The sequence below is a fragment of the Bombus affinis genome, chromosome 1 (assembly GCF_024516045.1).
Source record: "Bombus affinis isolate iyBomAffi1 chromosome 1, iyBomAffi1.2, whole genome shotgun sequence".
Taxonomy (NCBI): Eukaryota; Metazoa; Arthropoda; class Insecta; order Hymenoptera; family Apidae; genus Bombus; species Bombus affinis.
In genome coordinates, this window is record NC_066344.1 from 7,219,458 (window position 1) to 7,242,369 (window position 22,912).

General features: G+C 31.0%; 5 protein-coding genes and 1 long non-coding RNA gene across 12 annotated transcripts; 3 read left to right on the top strand and 3 right to left on the bottom strand.

Annotated features, from left to right (window-relative positions):
- Nucleotides 1–441: 441 nt before the first annotated feature.
- LOC126919096 (uncharacterized) lies at nucleotides 442–2,822 on the bottom strand. The gene is made up of 3 exons (XM_050727784.1): nucleotides 2,716–2,822; nucleotides 1,664–1,725; nucleotides 442–1,492 (listed from the first exon to the last, which is right to left on the bottom strand). The coding sequence occupies exons 2-3, from the start codon at nucleotides 1,691–1,693 to the stop codon at nucleotides 1,229–1,231; spliced, it is 294 nt and encodes a 97-aa protein (XP_050583741.1). The 5' UTR covers nucleotides 1,694–1,725; nucleotides 2,716–2,822; the 3' UTR covers nucleotides 442–1,228.
- Nucleotides 2,823–3,013: 191 nt separating this feature from the next.
- Nucleotides 3,014–5,735, bottom strand: LOC126919052 (palmitoyltransferase ZDHHC3). 2 transcript variants are annotated; one of them, XM_050727746.1, is made up of 8 exons: nucleotides 5,581–5,734; nucleotides 5,200–5,474; nucleotides 4,915–5,062; nucleotides 4,626–4,811; nucleotides 4,420–4,556; nucleotides 4,257–4,341; nucleotides 3,974–4,186; nucleotides 3,014–3,900 (listed from the first exon to the last, which is right to left on the bottom strand). In XM_050727746.1, the coding sequence occupies exons 3-8, from the start codon at nucleotides 4,993–4,995 to the stop codon at nucleotides 3,739–3,741; spliced, it is 864 nt and encodes a 287-aa protein (XP_050583703.1). In that variant the 5' UTR covers nucleotides 4,996–5,062; nucleotides 5,200–5,474; nucleotides 5,581–5,734; the 3' UTR covers nucleotides 3,014–3,738. The 2 variants fall into 2 exon arrangements, with proteins under 2 accessions (XP_050583703.1, XP_050583702.1); XM_050727745.1 differs by having other exon boundaries at nucleotides 5,200–5,735.
- Nucleotides 5,736–5,790: 55 nt separating this feature from the next.
- On the top strand, nucleotides 5,791–9,502 carry LOC126919045 (vacuolar protein sorting-associated protein 26B-like). Its single transcript, XM_050727733.1, has 6 exons — nucleotides 5,791–5,980; nucleotides 6,087–6,230; nucleotides 6,707–7,101; nucleotides 7,190–7,296; nucleotides 7,394–7,605; nucleotides 7,677–9,502. Exons 1-6 carry the CDS (start codon nucleotides 5,978–5,980, stop codon nucleotides 7,944–7,946), a joined length of 1,131 nt encoding a protein of 376 aa, XP_050583690.1. The 5' UTR covers nucleotides 5,791–5,977; the 3' UTR covers nucleotides 7,947–9,502.
- An 878-nt stretch (nucleotides 9,503–10,380) lies between these two features.
- Nucleotides 10,381–13,328, top strand: LOC126919005 (motile sperm domain-containing protein 2-like). Of its 2 annotated transcripts, none has more exons than XM_050727696.1 (9): nucleotides 10,381–10,873; nucleotides 11,118–11,258; nucleotides 11,356–11,533; nucleotides 11,614–11,983; nucleotides 12,070–12,145; nucleotides 12,353–12,459; nucleotides 12,544–12,744; nucleotides 12,813–12,941; nucleotides 13,016–13,328. In XM_050727696.1, the coding sequence occupies exons 2-9, from the start codon at nucleotides 11,195–11,197 to the stop codon at nucleotides 13,190–13,192; spliced, it is 1,302 nt and encodes a 433-aa protein (XP_050583653.1). In that variant the 5' UTR covers nucleotides 10,381–10,873; nucleotides 11,118–11,194; the 3' UTR covers nucleotides 13,193–13,328. The 2 variants fall into 2 exon arrangements, with proteins under 2 accessions (XP_050583653.1, XP_050583644.1); XM_050727687.1 differs by having other exon boundaries at nucleotides 10,382–10,842.
- LOC126919113 (uncharacterized) lies at nucleotides 13,045–14,609 on the bottom strand. The gene is made up of 2 exons (XR_007711509.1): nucleotides 14,465–14,609; nucleotides 13,045–14,398 (listed from the first exon to the last, which is right to left on the bottom strand). It is a non-coding gene; the product is annotated as an uncharacterized LOC126919113 (long non-coding RNA).
- Nucleotides 14,395–20,611, top strand: LOC126918949 (transcriptional repressor CTCF-like). 5 transcript variants are annotated; one of them, XM_050727566.1, is made up of 13 exons: nucleotides 14,395–14,759; nucleotides 15,829–16,001; nucleotides 16,075–16,298; nucleotides 16,373–16,737; nucleotides 16,822–16,991; nucleotides 17,123–17,259; nucleotides 17,325–17,475; nucleotides 17,561–17,702; nucleotides 17,796–18,068; nucleotides 18,150–18,286; nucleotides 18,531–18,670; nucleotides 18,756–19,010; nucleotides 19,090–20,611. In XM_050727566.1, the coding sequence occupies exons 2-13, from the start codon at nucleotides 15,872–15,874 to the stop codon at nucleotides 19,147–19,149; spliced, it is 2,184 nt and encodes a 727-aa protein (XP_050583523.1). In that variant the 5' UTR covers nucleotides 14,395–14,759; nucleotides 15,829–15,871; the 3' UTR covers nucleotides 19,150–20,611. The 5 variants fall into 5 exon arrangements, with proteins under 5 accessions (XP_050583523.1, XP_050583551.1, XP_050583542.1 ...); XM_050727594.1 differs by having other exon boundaries at nucleotides 18,555–18,670; XM_050727585.1 differs by having other exon boundaries at nucleotides 14,395–14,619.
- Nucleotides 20,612–22,912: the final 2,301 nt, after the last annotated feature.

Here is a 22,912-nt window from a genome sequence, read left to right on the forward strand (position 1 = left end):
GAAAAAATCTAGAAAAACAGCCTGCGCGAATTATCTTTCGCGAAAGAACCGCGAGTAGACGCACTATAGTTAACGACGATAATGAATTAGTTTTCTTTTTCATTTATATATAAAGCGACGGTGTGCTCATAAATTACAAATAATTTCATTGCATTCTCTCAGATTCCACTACTAAACGCAGTATTTCAATGAAAGTGAATTTCCCTGTTTAAGATATTTTCAGTTGCACGAACGAATGCAAGCGCGTATTTCTATTTAAGTAATGTATCCATTCGTCTGTTATTTAGAAATGGTGATGATAAAAAGCCAAACTTTCAAGTACTCGCTCACGCATCCCGAGATATCTGTTTCAAACGACGATTGATAGAAATGAAAGCGGCAGCATACCTGTCCTAAGAAACTAGTAAACAAATACCCGTATCGCAATACCATAACCATAACGAATGGTGAATCGAACAGAGAAGGATAAAAACAAATAGTTAATTACTTGTTAAGAAGGTTTATTAGAGGTACGCCGACGAGATGATTGCTCGGCAGAGAGTAAAAACTGGTATAATAAGGAATTGTTGAAAATGAATGTGGATCGCGTCCGACAATTTCTTGTTTTTAATAAAACAAAAAAAAAAGGTCCCCTGGGAAATGTCCCGCAGAACGTCTCGATGACAGGGAAAACTGGAAAATTGCGAAGTACATAATTGAATTTAATGCGATGTACAGAGGGTTTGTTTTTTTTTTATTATTATTTCCAATTAAATCGTGCGTTCTACATCTCAGTAAATTGTCGTAGATCACGGAATTTGATACATATTGTCGTTTCTTTATATGATATAATTTAAGAGTAATTTATTTTCAATTATCGAAAGTATAGCTGTAATTCCAAGAATTTGACTTCGATGTCGGTGATGTTTCTTACGCACACAGATAGTTTATCGTTAAACTTTTCCCAATTAGCCGTAAAAGTTTCGATAGCCATACTGCGAAACGACTTAAGCTTTTTTCACGGTTTCGATAATGAAGTAATATATACCTGAAGAAAAAAGAAAAAAAGGAAGGAGGGATCTAATCGTGAAACTTGGTCGCTGCAATTGAATAAATAGCATCTCTCTAATGCATAATACAACTAAATGATAATAGAGAGATAATAGAGTCATATCACGGAACGCTACGAACGCAGCGAAGATTCTCTGTGCGTGGCATTATATTCAATTGCAAATCTCGATAGATTCGTTTAATTGTAATTGAAACGGCGCTTTCCATCGAAGCGAAAACCGTACGCAGCGCTGTTCGGTGCGCTGACTAGGGCGGGATTCTTGTACTGATGAAACGAGCCATGCAAATGCGGAGGCCTTACGGCGTTCTGTTCTTCCTCCTGCGACCCTTTCAAGTAGAATGCCTCGAACTGTCCTTCCGGTAACAGAATATCCTTCAGCGATTTGTCGTTCGGATCGTAAGCCACCCCATTCGACGCCAAAGAAATTAAAAGAGAAAAACACTGGAATCATAAATAGACGAGACTTTGTAGTATATGTAAGTAACTATTACATAAAGTTCTATAACTTAACAAACACTCGTTCATCTAATTTGTCCTCTTCGAAATAAGTGATTGGAAATAATAAGATAAATTATTAAAATGTCTTGATATAGTGGAAGTAAAGGTACGTACCGTGAACAAGGTAAGAAGGTTTGCTGCCATACTTCGATCTGTATTCTAAGTGGACCAAAGCGCTGAAATGACGAAGAATGTTCTAGGTATAAAGTGAAAACTAGCGAATGAATAAAATTGCAGTTATGCCGCTATAAAAGATACGAAAGCTCTAAATCATATAATTAAAGTTATTTGAAATAATTTGTAATGACACGGCCGCGATACGAAGCAACCAACTGAGTTATATTTTAATGTCCTAGAAAACTTTGTAGTTGCGAAGATTTCACAAATTTATTTATTTATTCGATACTTGAATCAACAGGAGACATTCCCTCGAGACAATATATTCTGTTCTATTCTTGGTCAATCCAAATATTTACACAGATCAAAGTATACAATTAATTTGTTCCAGGTGAATAACACAGATACTACATCGATGACAAGATTACACGACTTCTATCGAATTAACATACGTAACCGTATACTTTATATCTAAACGATATTGTTTTCTGATTGTTCGCAATGGTACGTGTTTTCTACTTATCTTTCCTTCGATCAGTGTATGTAATCGATAAAAAAACTAACCAATTGTGATCTACGCACTGATTCGTCATTTATTTCACGAACACGCAACAGGTTTATGTTCTTTCTCATTACATCTGCCCGTTTTCTTTTATTATACACACGATTAAAAAGAGTTTATAGTGCATGCTTAATAACTAAAAGTAAAGATATATTTAACTTACTTATTGAACTCTTCTATTTCGACGTTTACAAAATCGCGATACAGGAAGTTATCAAAGGGATAAAAATACTCATAATTAATTTAATTAGATCTTAATTAACTTTAACGCGTCATTAATTCAACTAAACTAAGTGTAAGTAATTGCAAAATCTACTTTCACTTTTCTGTGAGTCAGTAACAATTGAAACCGCTCGCGAGGAAAGAAAAGGATGAAACAGCAACGTAAATTCTATATTGAATTTAAGTCGAGATATTAAGTCTACTGTAAGAAGTTCTTTATCATAAAAAGATTGCTAAACTACGAGTTTTCATAGTTGAAACTTACCGAACGTGGTCGTAGCAAAAGTGAAAGCCGCTCTGCACACAACAGTTTAAAGAGACGTTTCCTCTACCTGCACACATTTAACGACCTTGCCACTGCCAAGCGTCCCCACCCTGAAGACCAAGAGCAACCTCGAGGCCTGCAGAAACGGAAGCCGACAGAATTGGAAAACGTGCAATCCTGGATTTTGCCACTGGCATTGGACATAGGTTTCGTAAATAAAAAAAAGTTTGTGCTGAGAAAAAAATAATAGATAACGAACAAGAAACTGCATAATTTATATAAAGACAAACAAGAACAGTGTTGGTAGACGTAAGAAATTGTATTTGTACAAACTGTACAAAAAAATCAGGTATCGTCGTAGAAATACAGTATCGAAGAATAAGAAAATGTAATTAAACTATAATATGCTTATAATCGAAAAAAATAAGATTTATCTTATAGAACCTTTTCTTTTTTGTTACATATCATATCATATAAATTATTTGTAAATGTAAGTAGTACGTTACTATCACAATGTGCAATATATATTCTCTAAAACAGTGCAAAACGTCGATCCATTAACTCTTCGAATCGCTTAAAACTCATGATATGATAAACTTAATGTCATGTTCCGCATATTACTCGTCACATATAATACACAATCGCACATAGTTTTATATATATTAACTTTCACGATATAAATTATGCTAGTACGATAAACAAGTCCCAGTATTATGCGTAGATATTGATGGATAAAAAGTAACTTGGCGCTGTCGCTATTACGATCAATAATAAAATGTTTTAATACAAGAAGCTTTACAAGAAGCATATCTTATCATATGCTTACAAGTTTACAAATTTTAATTATAATATATATGTTGGATGTTCGTTTTGTTTAAGTATCTCTCACAAATCGTCGCAATGAAATAATAAAATGTTAAATAACAGTACAAGATTATAGACATTTCCTTTGCTGGTACATGAATTCATGATGCATCACAATTATTTTACATTTACAAATATTAAATATCCCTGGGATGCATGTTATACGGAATATAAATAAGAATCTTGCTTTGTCTTTCCTTTTGGAGGAGAAGTAAAGGGTGAGAACCAAGCAATCGAAAATCTTCCAAAGACAGCTTGAATGGATTTCCATCTACTATTACGAACCCACCTGGCTTCTTCTTTTTTAAGTTGCTCAATACCCTATAAAAATGATATAAATAAGTAATCAATTTGAAATTACAATTAATTTTTTATTTAATTATCGTGTACATACAGTTTCATCATTCCAAATTGCTTGTAATTGTGTCCCTAACATTACAGCCGTGAAAATGGCAAATAATAGGGCTTCAAATGCCAAGCAAAGTAATAGTACCACTGTTGCAGGTGGATTAAATGTAGAACATTCTTTCCACTCTTGTCTTATGCATGTAGTAAATTGTTGTATACATAGCAATAAAGAATGCAATGACATTGCTGCTATATAGAACTAAAATAAATTACATAATACAGATGATGCTTCGTGTTATCACTTTACATATTTATATAGCAAGACTTACAGTAAAAAGAACAAAATACTTTTGATTATTTTCCCCAACACAATTATTAACCCATGGACAATGATGATCCATTTTTCTAATACATCTATAAATAAAATATTTAAAATATCTGTCATTTTTCTATGTATTCGTAACTAAGATATTACAAATGTTATAAATTTACCTTTGGCACACAGAACAATGATGTGCTCTATCAGGCTTAATAGAACAACATTTAGGACACTTAAATATGACTTGTCCATCCCTAAATCCCATTTGTTCAATCATTTCCTTGGTAGCATTTCCTTTCAGAACAGCACCCTATAAATATGTTTAAGCCATATTACTAGTATGTTTCAAATATGTTAGCTCCATGTTTTCGTGTCTTACTGGATCTGTGAACATTGTCCTTAAATGAGATGCAAAAGCCAAGAAAGTTAATGACTGAAATATTGCAGTGTTTAAACTAGAGTATAAAGTATTTATTGTGGGAATAAGGATAACTGCCATTACTACAAACTCTGCATAAATTATTAACAACCAGGTTAAAATTGCACATATAATTCCACATATATCCTACAACATAAAATCAATTAAAGAATACTTAATATGCATAAAGAATATTTCAATTATTTAATTACATATTATTTAATACCATAAAATATTTGTGTGTACATACTTTTATACACCACAATCTTCCACCATAACATTTATTGTGAACATCCTTTTCTCTATGAAAAGACATATAGTCATAATCCATGATTTATTGCTATTTACTAAATTTTTCACTGTTAATCACACAAAGAAATTTCAACCATGGTTCTTTGCTTGAAATAAAAATTAACCCAAATATTAGTAAATTTTATATGGCGTATTATATTTTGTTTGTGATTTGTGAGAAATCAATCATCCATTAAAACAAATTTATACTATTAAATAACATGGAAATAACATAGGATCTAACCTCATAACTAGTATTCACAGATTTCTTCTTACAGATTCACCAGAATCGGATGATTTGCATCAACTTTTATTTCAATTTTTTTTCATTATGATACATTTAACGTGTTTACGATGAATATGAAGTAACAAAATTGATTTTTTCGTCCTCAGCTTTTTCTTAATTAGTCTAAGTAGTAGATTCGTTACTAAATAATTATGTTATTAATATAAAAGTTCTCTCAAGTATCCAACTGTCGTATGTTTACACCGATTTAAACGCAGTGCAAAGTAAATGAACTGAAAACGGAACTTGAACATGTTATCACGTGTAGATTATGATAACTTGATTTCTAAACGTCACCGATTATTCGCCATTGAACAGCATTACGAACGCACCACGCACCTGACATTCGAACGAACAGATGTTTTTAAGGGAAATAATCGAAACCTAAATCCATTGTCTTATACAATTGACAATAACGAATGTTAAAAAGAAATAAAAAATGAATGTAAATAATACTAGATATTACCGGTTCGAACGTTGTCTACCGCATTCTTACACGCGACTGCAAGTTTGACAGTACATGGTAAGGGTGGGGGCTACAGTGCGCAGCCATATTGGCTACTTGTGACTTTTGGGAGGAAGCGAGCAAAAAATAATACAACTTTTCTCGTTTCTACGTGAAAAAATGTTGCCTTCGAGGATTTTTCATTGATTTCACACGTTGGTCTTGTTAACGCGAATACGATTACGATAGAACGTGCGATAATTTATACAAGCTCAAACTTTTGTACGAAAAATGGTATGTTACTTTTTGATTAGTAGATTCTTCGTCTTAGAACAGTTAAATCATTCGTTACGAAATTATAAGATATTCCCGATGTATCTACTTTATTTTTTTTTTGTAGAGTTTCTTTGGGTTTGGTCAGTCGGCTGATATAGAGATTACTTTGGATGGTGCAGAAACCAGGAAGACTGCAGACATTAAATCTGAAGATGGTAAAAAAGAGCGCCACTTGTTATACTATGACGGTGAAACCGTTTCTGGAAAGGTAAAAATATTTTTTTAAACGAATAAATATAAATAAACTAAATGAAATATTTGTACAGAATGTAATCCATAACCTACGGTGTTTATTCGTAAACTCTAGACCAATAGCCATAAAAGATAAAATAAGAAATACTCAACATTACGCTATTCTATATTAATTATTTATATTAATATTTAATAATTTATTTATTTTCGCACACTAATATTGTTATATATGCATATACTCCAAAAAATTACAGTATTTAATGTATATGGGTATATGTATAAGAGAAAGACAGATATGTTTTAATATCTTTAAGTAAATATAATTATCTTATTTAATTTGATAAATTCAAACCATAGAACTATAATAGAATATATTTAAAAATAATCTCCTTTTTGTGAAACATGACTTTTAGTAGATAATGTCATAATGTAGTTCAAATCCTTCTTGAGAAGCAAATAAGGTCATATTAATTAATACAATATTATTTGCAGATTAATATTAGTCTGAGGAAAGCTGGTAAATTGGAGCATCAAGGTGTAAAAGTAGAATTTATTGGGCAAATTGAATTATATTATGATAGAGGAAATCATCATGAGTTTACAAGTCTAGTTAAGGAATTAGCTAGGCCAGGAGAACTAACTCATAACACAGTATATACTTTTGAATTCGCAAATGTAGAAAAACCATTTGAAAGTTACACAGGATCTAATGTACGACTAAGATATTTTCTCAAAGTTACAATTGTTCGAAGACTTAGTGATATTGTTAAAGAACTTGAATTAGTTGTCCACACTCTTAGTTCCTATCCAGATATGAACAATCCTATTAAAATGGAAGTTGGAATTGAAGACTGTTTGCATATTGAATTTGAGTATAATAAAAGCAAGTAAGTTGCTTTGATGTAAAGTTTAATTATGTAACTCTTAATGCCTAATATTGAGTTTAAAGATTAACTTACACTTATATCTTTTCAGATATCATTTAAAAGATGTTATTGTTGGGAAAATATATTTTCTTTTGGTTAGAATAAAAATTAAACACATGGAAATTGCTATAATAAAACGGGAAACTACCGGTTCTGGTACAGTATAATTTTTAGATCTTTCTTCTCATAAAAATATTCATAATAATCTTTCTTATTATTTGAATACTATTATAAATAGAATATATATTTGCAGGTCCACATACATTTACGGAAAATGAAACTATAGCGAAATATGAAATAATGGATGGAGCACCAGTCCGAGGCGAGTCTATTCCAATAAGAGTCTTTCTAGCAGGCTATGATTTGACACCTACAATGCGTGACATCAATAAAAAATTCAGTGTTAGATATTATCTTAATTTAGTTCTCATGGATGAGGAAGATCGTAGATATTTCAAACAACAAGTAAGTTAAATAATAAGCCTCTGATATACTAACTTCTTATTGAGATACTTTTTACAATTACATTTTTTTAGGAAATAACGTTATGGAGAAAGGGAGAAAAAAGTAGGAAATCTCAAACCGCTTCACCACATATGCCATCGCATTTAGTATCAGCAGAAACAGGATTCCCACAAGGAGCTGCTCAGAACGGTCCACCATCCGTAACTCCATCAGTCCAATCAGGACAATTGCCATCCACTAACATTACCAATGTAGAGGATGCACAGGCGCCAATAGAAAGCATGACACGCGAAGAAGGAGATGGTGAAGGTGCAAAAGAAGTTAATTCTGAAAGTAACTGAATTTTTGCATGCAAAACAGTTACTGAAGTCAATGGAAGTTTTACTATTCAATTCAGAGAATGGGTAATAACTTCGCACGGAACTAGTAGTTTTAAACGAAACTCCTCTTCTACTGTAAAGAGAGATTGAATTTTAGGAACTACAAAATATCGAAACATCTGCAAGTAAAGTTGTAAATATTTTGGATACCTATAAATAATGCGGATGATTAAATTGAATAAGTAGCCAATTATCGATCAAAATTTCAAATTATCAAGAGCTATAGATAACATACAGTGGTGTCTAATGGGACAGACTTGAAATAATTAAACAGAAAAAAATAATATAAAACAGAATAATACAACCATATAAAATGGATATTTATAAATGGACAGTTTAATAACTGAATATTTATCTGCGGTATATTCTTGAACAGCATCTGAATGTTACAGTGTTCAGAATATTTTATACAACCGTATTATGTGTTATATTCTCAAAGATCTTTATCAAAATCTTTTGTGTTATATTATCAAACCTCTCAAATGGTCAATTTCTGTCAGATGAGAGTTTTCTAAATCTGAAATGGATATACATATACTCATAATGGCTGCCCTATTTTAATCCATTCAACTAGTCTGCAACTAATACGGTAAAGGCACTGGGAGGAACGCTTTTATATATAATACACTATTATCGACATAATTTTTGAGAAAATGTGATTTTTTCAGCAGAAGATTTTTATTAATATTTGCAATAAATATCATTAATAAAATATGTTAAGATACAGGCACGATATATAACGTAATATCAATAGTTCTGTCCCAATTATAGCATAATTGTATATACAAATCATTGAATTGTATATGCTAATTAATTTTTTAATAGAATTTTTATGCAGTTTCAAGAATCTTAATATAAATCATTGTAAGAAATACATGCCTTAGTATGCTTGTTCAATTTTTAGTATGCCTTTATTAATATAAGAGTGGACTACGATAGATTAAAAAATGGGATGGCCCCACATGTATTTATATATATATAAAAACATATTACAATATGTGTGTGGATATATACATGCATATATATGATTTTTAATGACAGTAGTTTAGTATAAACTGAGTTATATATACACACACACAAAAGTATCCACCTCTATTGTAATAATACTGAAACGTGTTCTATCAAGGCAGTATCATGATTGCTACCATGATGGAAGTAATATACCGGTATGAGAAAAATACCAATCGTTTTGTACAATTCTATGTTAACATGGGTTGACTAAAGAATCTTGTTAAAAAAGAAAAGCTGCATAATAGTCAACCGCGTGTATTTCGAGAATTTTGTTTCATGTAAATTAAAAGTTTCATATTTCATGCCTTTGTTATTTGTTGACAAGAAAGATATATGTGTAAAAGGGAGAAAATAACTATTTGTGAATTATTTGACATGTCAAATATTGTATATACATATACATATTGTCATACGATATAAACTAGCTGCATATTTTAATGCCCACATAAATATATTATACATCGCATACAGTGTGCCATTGTGTGCACGTGTATCGGAAAACATTACTTCGTCTATGCATAAGTACACCCTTCCTATCGTTTTATATAAATCAGATATCATTAGATTTTTATTCTCGCTATCTATAACTTGTTTTTTATCTGAACGAAATAGACATATCAAGTACAGATTTCACCATGACAAGTAAACTATGGATTTAAGTGCAATTAATTTTATGACGAATTTATGAAGGATGAAATCAACAAATGCTAATGCAATAGAATTTTATAACGACAATTAAAACGTCGATTAAAATGTCCCTAGTTTTTCAAATCATTTCCCGTCTTTTTTTGGAATTATCTCAATTATAAGCAAAATATTTAGAATTGACATTACGATTAAGTGCCTTCGTAAAGCACGATTAGTATTTCGAAAATTAAGGCTAAATATTTTATACATAAGAAGTACTACTATTTAATTAATTAATAGAGCTCATTACTTTTTCTCTTCAAAAGCGTCTGTGTTCTATGAATTTACTATCTTTAACTATTGTTTGTAACTTTAATAATTTAATTACTAGAATCTTTAGTCCAAAATATTATTGTGTATATTAACGGACTATTGTAAAATTATAAGTGCAACAAAAATAGTTTTATATTCAAAATTTTTTTCTATTCATTTTCATAGACCGAAGCAAATTTAAAAAGTAATAAACCCAAATATATACAAATAATATAGTAATTAAAAATCAATTGCCAATGATGTTAAAACGATTATAATTAAAAAAAAAAACATATTTTAAACTTATACATAAAACATAAATTTTACAATATTTAAATTTCTCTTGTAGTACAGTAACATTTAATATTTTAATATACCATTGAATTTTATTTATTTTCATTAACGAATGACTCGTATATTTCTCTGCAGTACATATCAGAGTGAGCATATGGAAATCAAGCTTAAATAAATATACGTACTGACAGCAAACCAATACGTAATAGTTTACAAGGAAATTATTCATAGATCATATTTTACAAATCAGACTTTGTGGCACTTCCGTAAAAAAAGTAAAACTTTACATCAAGTTCTCTTACGTCAGTATAGGTTTAAAAAAAAGTGTTTCACATATAATTATAGAAGAAAGAATGTATGATTTCAATTAATTCAGTGTAAAGTCCAAAGATTCCGAACAGTATGCGCGTGTCTCTGCGCGCAGATCTGATGTCCGGATCCGGATAAACAATTATCGTGTCTGGTTATCGTATTAGTAGTTCACTGCCGGTTAAAGTGTTAGTGTCACAGTCATCAGCAGGTTAAGCAAAAATGGAAGTACGAACAGAATTAATTACGGAACTTCGTGAAAAATTTTTTAAAAAGTTGGCTGACGAGGGACCACCAGATCCTAGTGTGTATATTTATTTTCATATCGTAAAAAGGTGTACTTTTTCTTTCCAATGGTATTTTGAAAAAACCTGATTAACTCACAGGGTAAAATTTAAGCTTAGTGTCATATATCAAAGCAATGTTTTCAATATGTATTCGATGAAAGAATAAGAATCATTTTTATGAATAATTTATGAAGCCTTTGTTCCACTTATTATTATGTATTTAATTGATAAAATGTATAACACATAAAAATATTTATGATTCAATTAATCATTTAATTGAATCCAATTTCAGAATTTCACCCTGTAGATATTGCTAATGTAAACAATAATAATTGGTTAAAAAGATTTTTAGAGCACAATGAAAACAATATGCAAGACTCACTTAATATGTTATGGGAGACTTGCAGCTGGAGGAGTAGGTTTGGTACAAATGGTATGAATAATATACATTCATATATGCAGTTTTTTTAGTTGCTATATATAAATTATATAATTTTTAATGAAACTATTACAATATTATCTAATTACAGAGATTACAGAAGAGAATGTGATGAAAGAATATTTAAATAATGGATTGTGCTTTATTCATGGTAAAGACAAAGATGGTAAAACAATGTTTGTTATTAAATGTAAGTTACATACTAAAGGCAGTAAAGACTTTAGTCAATTGCAAAAGCTTGTTGTGTATTGGTTTGAAAGATTAGAAAGGTAAGATTAAATAATCTGTAATAAATTATTTAGATCAATTTGTTTTCAGAATTAATGTTATCTTTTCTATGATATTTCAGACAAACTAATGGCAATCAAATTTCACTTTTCTTTGATATGTCAGATACTGGTATTTTAAATATGGATATGGAATTTATCAAGTACCTGATCAACCTTTGTAAAAATTATTACCCCAATTTTTTGAATTATATCATTATTTTTGAAATGCCATGGATATTAAACACTGCATTTAAAATGATAAAGTCATGGTTGCCACCTAAGGCAATTCCAAAAATTAAATTTGTGCATAAAAGCAACATACATGAGTTGGTAGAACCTAATGACATACTTACATGTTGGGGAGGTAGTAACGAATATACCTTCAAATTTGTACCAGAAGCACAAAATAATATAGATGCTACAATAAATGGAAAATTCGATAATAAGAAGGTATATAATTAATTAATGGAAAAATAAATGTCAATTAATTCACAACTTCTTTTGAGAATTAATTTTTTATCTTTATGTAACTATAGGTACATTTTGCAGAAGGTTCTCCATTAACAGAACAGTCTACAACTAGTTTTGGAGATCAATCAAATGAAGAACAATGTAAGTAAAATTATACTTTTATAGGCGTTATTAAATCATAGATGTAGAGATGATTCTGTAGAATTCTTTCTGATTTTTGTGTGAAATGGAAATTTCATTGTCAGAAAGAATTCATTTTTACATCTATTGTAAATATTGAAAATATTTGCGAAGACAAAAGCTCTACTTTGATTCTTATACTGACAAATAATACTTATTCTTCTGCAGTATTATCAATTGAACCAGATGCATTTATATTTAATAAAGTAGGAAATGAAATTAGTGGAACAATTACAATTAAAAATATAACTCTAGATAAACCTTTATCTTATAAGGTAAGATGAGTTTTTCTTCTATGATAAAATTTACGATACAATATATATGGAACATAGCATAAATATTTTCTATTATATATGTAGGTAAAAACAACATCGCCGGGAAAGTTCAAAGTACGGCTAAGTTCGGGAGTTTTATTACCTCAAGAACAACGTACGATTTCAGTTGTTGTACAGCAAGAACATAATATGCGTAGTCCCTTTCATGTCGATAAATTCTTAGTTATGTGCCTTCCATTAAAAGATCCGAACGCATCGGCCCAAGAACTAGCAGTTCTATGGAAGGTAACACATCGATATATATTAATTATATAGACGTTTAATGTGTAATTGTTAATTTATGTTTTATTCAGTCTGAGAAACCAGCAGAGGAACATAAATTAAGATGTTGCGATGGTGGAATTACAAGTAATGAAACATCAAAATTACATTCCACCTCAGGCTTGTCAGAAACTGGTCAAATAGATATACTTTCCCGGAAAGTAAGGCAAAATAATGTGATTAAAAGTATGGTATTAATGAACACTATACTAATATATAAATTGGTTACTTACAGATAGCGCATTTGAAAGATAGTCACATAAAGTTGTACAATGATGTTGCTTTCTTGAAGCATTTATTATTCTTTTCTATGATAGTGACAATCATAATGGCCATAGTAGTTATTTATATTTTAAAAGTTGATATTAAAAATTCCATGGATCAACAAGCCTGTGACATGCATGGAATATAGGTTGTTCAGATAGAAATTTATTTAATTTCTACATACACATAACACAAATTTTAATTGTTATATATTTATGTTTACGCTATAACTCTAATATTTTTACATTGATCTTTCGTATTCATAGTTTATATTTGTTTTTCGTTATTTTTGTTAAAAAAGAATTATGTAAGATACGTATAAAACATGTTTTATGTTATCAATATTAACATAAAAGAAGTCAGTTACTGTTATAGTTTGGGACGTTTATGTATACTATTTAATATATTTAGGAAGTAAATATATTATTATTATAAGAAAAAAATATAACAATTGGAATTATTTTTATAACGTTTTACACGTATTTCTACATACTATTTGTACAATTTATCTTTCTTGTAATTTATAATCTAATAATACAAATTATTTCAAACTAATCCTTTTATTTACATAGCTCATCTAATATCTTTAACTGGTTAATAAAACAATTATGGGAAGTCCTTTTTGTTACATATACATGATAAAACTGTTAATATCAAATTCATATAATATATCATATGTAAATATTTCATTCACGATAATTTTATAAAATGTATTAATAAACTATATATTTAAAAAAAAAAACAGTTTCTTACTTAATTATATACTTTTACTAGAAATCATTGTATTCTTTTATTTCAATATCATATTTGTTAATTTACTCACTAATTTATATATATCATATAGTGTACTAACGTGTAATATCTGTTTACTTCAATGCAAACTTATAAGATTAGAACTGTTGCAATAAAAAACTGATTGAAAGTCAAGACATTTTTTGTGTCTCATGCTTGACAAAAAAATTTTAATATTGTATCTAACAAATGTTCGAATAATTGCACATACATATGTATATAATTTTTTAATACTTAGCATATGATTGTATCGTCATTGTATATATTTTCTCATCAACGTATATAAGTTATTAATTATTTAGGAAAAAGTGATATTTCGCATAAGTAAATAGGTGTTGGTCTCCCCACTAAGATTTTAATCCTTGCTCCCACCTTAACTATGGCTTTCCCGCTCTTTTCGCATGGCGGTGGACTTTTTTTATTTCGTCGAATGCACCTCACCAGCAAGTATATCACATGAACTTACATCTCAGCATTATCAATGCTACATTTACTAGTAACAAAGTATTATTAAAGTAGTTTCACCGCCGTATGCTTATAAACATGCTTCAGTGAGTGAAAACTGAATACATGAAAAAAGGAAAAAGTTAATTGGTAATATGTAGGTAAAATTACTACCCGGAAGTACCTAAAAACGACAGTCGTCCGGTGTAAACATGACGAGTGATGCATGCCAGTGCGCAGCTATCAACGCGCAGCATTTGAACATTCGTAGTTCGATCGGCCATATTATCCTCCGGGTCTTACACAACGCCCTCACACGAACTTTCTCGACTTTACGAGGTAAGCGAATATTTAGAGGTTTCGAGTTGTAAGCGATCTTAGCACAAAGTGAAAACACGATTCTGTGTGAAGAAAGACGATTTTTGAAGGTATTTAAAGAGATCTGTGCCAGCCGGCCGCGAGCTGAACGCAAAAGATTGGTAAGTTATATCCAACACGTAGCAGAACGAACAGTATTCCCTTCCGTTGCGTCCTCCATATTGATGACAGCGCCGACGGTGATAATTTTCTGAAATTTTTGTCGTTAATGCCCCCTGTGTCCTGAAATCGAAAGCACCCGCGTTGTCTTAAAAGCTTTCCGACAGAATGCGCAACTTCGGAGCCTCCGATGTTTGACAAAAGTCCTCGGTTACGGAACCCTGGAGGCCCGAGACCCATTTCCACACGCTCCTTCACCCGTCACGGCGCAATCACATTTTGCCCATGGCGTCATCATCGTTCGCATTACCCGCTTCGCGTGTTACATGGCGTTCCGCGACAGCATGCGTCGCTTCTGTCAATTCCGTTTGACTTTCCAATGATATAACACCGATGCTCGATTACGAGGATTCCAACACATGGTCAATCCTATTAATTATTCGCTCTTGTCTCCTCTGGTTCATCCGTACCTTCCGTACCTTCAATTTCTTTACAAGGATATATTTATTTTTCCTTAATTTCGCACCACTCATGATGCCTCATGCATTCCCACTGATATATCAGTAGTGATCGATGCAATTTCCGAATGCATGCACGTGTTTTCGAATGCTCTCGAAAGTAAAACCGATTACACTTGTGCATTCTTACGAAACGATTGTCATATTCTATGTATGTGATGTTTCGACTCTATGTCGTTTCTGTAATAATTCGATAACTATGTAAATGATTCCATATATTCATGAATATTTACTCAAGTAAATCTTTTTAATGCCAGAACTGCATATTGCAATGAGTGACTAGATATGTAGATAAATATCTTCTTCACAATTAGATATAGTATGTATATATATAGTACTATGTTATCTATAAGTGATGATTGTGTAGTTAGCATAAAATATAAAATTTTGTTTGCAATAGAATAACTCCATTAAATTTATAAAAAGATATACAAATGCATAACTAATTACAATATGTTTTTATGACAAAAAGTAAAATATATGGTAAACTATTTGAAAATGATACTTTTATTTACAAAGCATTCAGTAAAAAATACATCTTTTGTCCTTTCAGATTAATGACAGAAAGTAGCCTTCTATGAGTTAATGATTTGACCATGACAACTAACGTAGCAACAATTAAGTTAGAAGAGGAGCAGGAATCTGTAACGGAGATACAGACATACTTAGAAACATTTAATAGAGAAATAGAAGGGGGTCAAGGGGAGCAATTACAACATGTACAGTGTTAGTATTTTCAAATGAATTTTCTATATTTATCTTAGAAGGAACAAGCTTCTATTAAAACTTTAGCTTATAGTGCAACAAGTGGAAGGACTGTCTGGTGGAGAAGAAGGTGGAACTTACTTTGTTGACCAATCTGGTCAATATTACTACCAAGCGAATAATGATGAAACACCTGTCATGACACAGGTTCAAATTCAAGAAGTAGAAGAAACAGATGTAAATAATGACGGAGAAGCACCTCAAGAAGAACAATACCATGAAATTGAAGAATTAGAAAATGTTGATGGTGATGAAGATGTAAGGGAAATTATCTTTGTTCATGAAATACCATACTGTATACCATTACTATAAAAGTATGTTGTTTTTTATAGGGCCAGGTAACGAGTAATGGGAATAATGAGGTTGTAATCAACTCTGGAGATGCATATCAAACAGTTACTATTGTACCATCTGATACCAATCCTGGTGAAGTCAGTTATGTACTAATAGTTCAGCAACCTGATGCTGAGGATAAGGAAAGCAAACCAATAGCACGAGAAGGAACAGAAGGTGAAGAAGGAGAAGGAGAACAAGATCTTACAGTTTATGACTTTGAAGATAATGAAGATAATGAAGTACCTGTGGAATCAGAAGCAGAAGATGACAAAACTAAGATTGTAAAAATCTTACCTAAAAAGTCCCAAACTGTTACTCAAGCTCATATGTGTAATTACTGTAACTACACAAGTCCAAAACGGTAATTTTTTAGTTTGTTCTAAATTATACCATAATTAAAATTTGATTAACTTGTAAACAATTTCTTAATTTGCATATTATATAGTTATCTGCTATCACGACATATGAAATCACATTCTGAGGAAAGGCCACATAAATGTAGCGTTTGTGAAAGAGGATTTAAAACACTAGCTTCTCTTCAGAATCATGTTAATACACATACTGGGACCAAGCCACATCACTGTAAATTTTGTGATAGTGCATTCACAACCTCTGGTGAGTACAAAATATTTATGGACTCTTTATATCTTTTTTCATTTGATAAGCATTTGACCTTGAATTATTAAAAGAAACAAGTAGCATTGAAGTGCAGGAACATAGTAATCATTATTAGTAATAATTTGTAGGTGAACTTGTTAGACATGTTCGATATAGACACACCCATGAAAAGCCACATAAATGTCATGAATGTGACTATGCATCTGTTGAATTGTCTAAACTCAAACGTCATATTCGATGTCATACAGGCGAACGTCCATATCAGGTATATTGTATACTTATACTTTAAAAAGTGTTAATTACGACCATAAAATTATTATTACATTACAGTGTCCACATTGTACATATGCAAGTCCTGATACTTTCAAGCTAAAACGCCATTTGCGCATACATACGGGAGAAAAACCATACGAGTGTGATTTTTGTCAGGCAAGGTTTACTCAGTCTAATAGTTTAAAAGCTCATAAACTGATACATAACGGTATGTTGATGCTTTATATGTTAAAGGTTGTTACATTTGTTATGTAATTTTCTTTTATTTATAGTTATAATAATATGTGTTATAGTTGGTGACAAGCCAGTGTTTCAATGTGAATTATGTCCAACGACGTGTGGAAGGAAAACAGATCTCAGAATTCATGTACAAAAATTACACACCTCTGATAAACCTTTGAAATGTAAACGCTGTGGAAAATCATTCCCTGACAGGTATGTGGCAAAAACTGGGCTGTATAATAGCTACAAAAGTGAAAATATTATATGTTGCAAACATAAAACATATAATGTATTTTACCATTGTAGATATAGCTACAAATTGCATAGTAAAACTCACGAAGGGGAAAAATGTTATAAATGTGATTTGTGTCCATATGCTTCTATATCCGAGCGCCATCTCGAGAGCCACATGTTAATTCATACTGATCAAAAACCATATCAATGTGATCATTGCTTTCAATCATTCAGACAAAAACAACTTCTCAAACGGCATTATAATTTATATCATAATCCTACTTATGTCCCCCCTCCGCCACAAGAAAAGACACATCAATGCCCTGAATGTGAACGACCGTTTAGGTATGTAATATTTGTGATACACTTATCAAGTGAAGATATGGAGGAGCATACAGTTGAATGCTTATGTATTTTGTTTTTCAGGCATAAAGGGAATCTTATTAGACATATGGCTGTTCATGATCCAGAATCATCTCTTCAAGAGAAGCAACAAGCATTAAAGATGGGCAGACAGAAGAAGATTCAAATTATAGATGGACAGAGAGTTGAGGTCATGACAGGTAAAGTTTCATCAAACTTGTGAAGCAGAACAAGGAAACTTGGTTCATTTATATGTGTATAATTAGGAATGAGTCGCAAATTTGATATTTCTAAAACAATATTTAAATTTTATGAATGAAGCAAATTGTACTACACATATACAATGAATGAATAATCATAAAATATTGTAATCACAGGGACACTTACTCAATGATCTGTATTCAGGTCATTGACTAATATCCATGTGTTGTGTTATAATAACAGGTGATTTAGCTACTAAACTTAAAGGTTACGAAGATGAAGAAGAAGATGAAGAGGATATGATGGCGGTCGAAGGAAGTGATGGTCAACAATATGTTGTATTGGAAGTTATACAACTAGCTGACAATCAAGGAACTGATCAAGTGTGTATTATAACCAACGCTAAAAAAATATTAGTTTATTACGTTTATATATGAATATAATTCTGATTGTTTCACTTTTGTTTAGCAAATGGCCGTAGTAGCCAGTGAAGACGGAGATTTGATGATGCAAGATCCTTTGAGTCAAGAAAGTGGGATCGTAACTGGTACAGGCGAAGAAGGAGATGAAGCAGAAGAAGAGGAAGAAGAAGAAGAAGAAGAAGAAATAGAAATGGATGAATTAAAAATCGAAGCAGGAACGCCTATGAAATCTTCATCTCAGAACACACAAAGTGATCCAAAATTACAGAAGGAAATGGAAACCTGTTTTGGTTTTGATGAGGTAAGTGAATTTAATCTTTTACCACCTTCATAAATTGCCATTTATTATGACGTGAATTTATTGTAATATTGAATATTAGGAAGAGGAAGAAGAAGATGGAGCCAATGGCAATATAAATATATTACAGACAATTTCGTAATATGAAAAATAAATGCGACAAAATCTATCTACGTAATCGTCAAACATTTTATCTGTTTCGCAGTAACACCGTACATACTGCGAGGACTGTTTAATATTATTTAAGATCTCTGTAAATAGCTCCAATGGAGCCAATTTTCGGGGCCAGCGTGGTCCATACGCATGGTACAAGAACATTTTTTGCCACTAGTGCATTAGATGTATGTAATAATTTATGAAAAAGTAGTAGTTCTGTGGTTTAGTGAAATGTGAAGCGAATGTACAATTATAATAATGTAAAATATTATTTTACTTTATTATCAGTAAAATTTGCTTTAAAAAATCGTAAGTGAACAAGATCGTCACTAATGCATTCGGATATATTATTAACATAGGTTGACTTCATGTTTTTAAATCAGTCACTTAGTAAATGTTAACATAAGAACATAGAATGTAGCAATACATTTCCATTGACTGATTATTGTTGATATGTGGTTAATGGAACTAAAATTACGAAATAATGCGAGGCTGCAATGTATATACATGCTTACCATTACATTTCATTTTATGGATAAACATCATATTCTATAAATAACTAGAGGAAAGACAAGCGGTAAATTTATAATAATAGTGATGATCGAGTTTTAAGTTATTTAATATAAATGATATCTGCATATATGTAGGAATGTACATAATAAGAAATTCGTAATGCAGCATAAAAAGTTAGCAGTTTTTCATTGACCTAGCAGATGTTACATTTGTGATTGTATAGAAGTATTTCATAATATTAATAAACGATCATTCTATAAATAAGTACCTATATATAATATTAATGACCATGACTATCAGGTCAAATTTTTTGTGGATACAGGATAAGGTATGAATGGCAGAAAGTAACTTGATATTAGGAGGACTGTAATGATTATTAGTATAATTATAATAATTTTTTATTCATCTTTTTTAATTACGTTTCCTTTAGAACATTAAATGTTTAGGCTGCACCTTCTTTTCCATATTGATTGCAACTACTATAACAAAATGCAAATAGACTATTAAGAAAATATTACATATGATTGTAAACAGTGACGAAACTTTTAATTCATTGAATCCTTTTGCATTCCGTCGTTTTGTGACAGTTTAAATTCTTGTATAATTTTGTGATTGCGCAGCATCCAAAAACAACCATTTTCTATTTATATGGATTACACGTAGACTTCTCTTATGTAGCCAATTTCTTGTAAATGTAATATTACACGCAATTTTTCATAAACTGTCGCACGTAAGTTATTCTATATAAATCGTCAATGTAATTGATGCTGTAAAAACAATGTAAAAATTTTTTACGCTCTTCTACACTTTTTATACAATTGTAATTGAGCAATTGATAATTGTGTGCTATTCAAGCCGAAGCACTTTCATACAATATCCCAAAGAAAAAATGGTGTAGCATCTTCTTTATAATAAACATCATGTCGTCGACGATACTTGCGCATATTATTTCTGTTGATAAATTATCATTTCGATATTTGTTAGGAATTAAATTGTTCAACGCACATATTATTCCGAGCAACGCATAAAACTACAGGATCCAATCGTTATATTTCGGATCGTTTATGTATGGCATTTAATATATTCAGGAAGTAAATGCATTATTATTATAAGAAAAATATGGCTAATTGGAATTACTTTTATAATGTTTCATATATATACCTACATATTATTTATACAATTTATCATCCTTGTAATTGATAATTTAGACACATTATTTCAAATTAGTTATTTCAACTCATCTAATATGTTATAATATAACTCATCTAATATGTTAAACTGATTAACGATAGAATTGTAGTCTTTTTTATGTTAAATATACGTGATAAAATTCATATAGTATCACATTCATATAATACATCATGTATAAATATTTCATTCATGATAATTTTATGAAATAAATAACAAACTATATACTAAGAAGCTAACAAGCTACATACTTCATGAAAACAGTCTATTACCGAATCATATATTTTTGAAACAAGTCATAGTATTTTTTTATTATAATATATTTATTATAACAGTTACCAATTTGTACCTATCGAGGTATATTTACCTACAAGTAATAAATCTATACGTATTGCAATCTGTTTATTTCCATGCAATATATGAGATTACAACTGCTATAATAAAAAAGTGATTAAAAATAAAAATAATTTTGCATCTCTTCCTCTACTTTTATTACATCATTATTTTATAATAAACAATATATAAAAACAATATAAAATCAATTGTTTTATTAAAATTAAATGATAATATGTCAATTTGTAAAAACAAGATATGTGTCAACTATGAATTCAAAAGAATTTAATATTATATCTAATGAATACCCAAATAATTATAATATATACACATATAATATACTATCTGCCCACTCGCGGCTTCGCTAGCACAGTATTTGAATTATATTTTGTTGTTATTTTTATGTTCAGAGGTAGGATCACATTAGTTATTACTATGTTTCACGGATAAATCCATCGCACCGCTCTGAGCCGAAAAGAACCTTTATTGCACGCACTTACAGACTAGGGAAAAAAGGGGAAACAAAAAGTATCTAGAATTATCGATCGAATCTATTGATTGCCTCTAGAGCAATCTTCTAGTTACTGCCTTTTGTAACTAGCGCATCCGTATGTGGAGGGCGAGCACGAACTCACGTTGCTATCTTCAACATATTTACTAGCCTTCGGTAAAATACTCTTTAAGTATCTAATTTTGAAAACTGGTCAAACATGTGTTCGTTTATTTTTAATGAGTTCATATGCCGAATTTCACATCATTAACTTTAATGGACATAGAAATACGATTATTCTGTAAAACAAATTTTACCCTCTTCTTATCACCTCTAGGGTTAGGTTCCGTATTTAAGTATACGAAATGAACTTATATTTCCGATTATCAATTTACGTTTGCCGTAATACGATAGCCTCGTATTGTTAAATGAATTTAACTATTGCATGTTCAAACATACTTTAGTAAGTGAATGGATAGGAAAAGGAAAAAGATAAGATCTAGATAGGTTTAACTCCCGAGTCTACCTAAAGAGATAATTGTCCAGCGTGTCAGTGCGCAGTTACTAATGCGCAGTATTTAAAGGACTTCCACGGTTTGGACATTCATACTTCTATCGGCCATATAATTTTCCGGGTAGTATACAACGCCCTCACACGAACGTTTTCGACTTTACAAAGTAAGCCAATATTTGGAGATTTTGTGTCGTAAACAAATTAAACATAACGTGGAAATACGATTCCATGTGAAAAAAGATGATTTTTAGCGGTATTTGAGGAGACTTTAGGCAAATGATTGTGAAGTGGACGCAGAAAGCTCCACTATCTATCACTAATCCATTTCCAGCACGCACCATATAGCAGAACGAACATTACTCCTTCTGTTGCGTTCTCTAGATTGATGACAGCGCCGACGGTGAGAATTTTCTGAAATCTTTGTCACTATTGCCCACTGCGTCCTGTAATCGAAAGCATCTACATTGTCTTAAAGCTTTCTGATAGAATGCGCAACTTCGGAATCTCTAGTGTGTGACAAAAGTCTACGGTTAGAAACCCTGAATGCTCGTTACGAATTCCACGTTCCTTCACAGCATAATCACATGTTGTTCATGTCATCATTTTCGTTCGCATTACACGCTCCATGGCATTACATGGCATTACATAACGTTCCGCGGCAGCGTGTGTCGCTCCCGCCAACCCTGTTTGACTTTTCAATGATATAATATA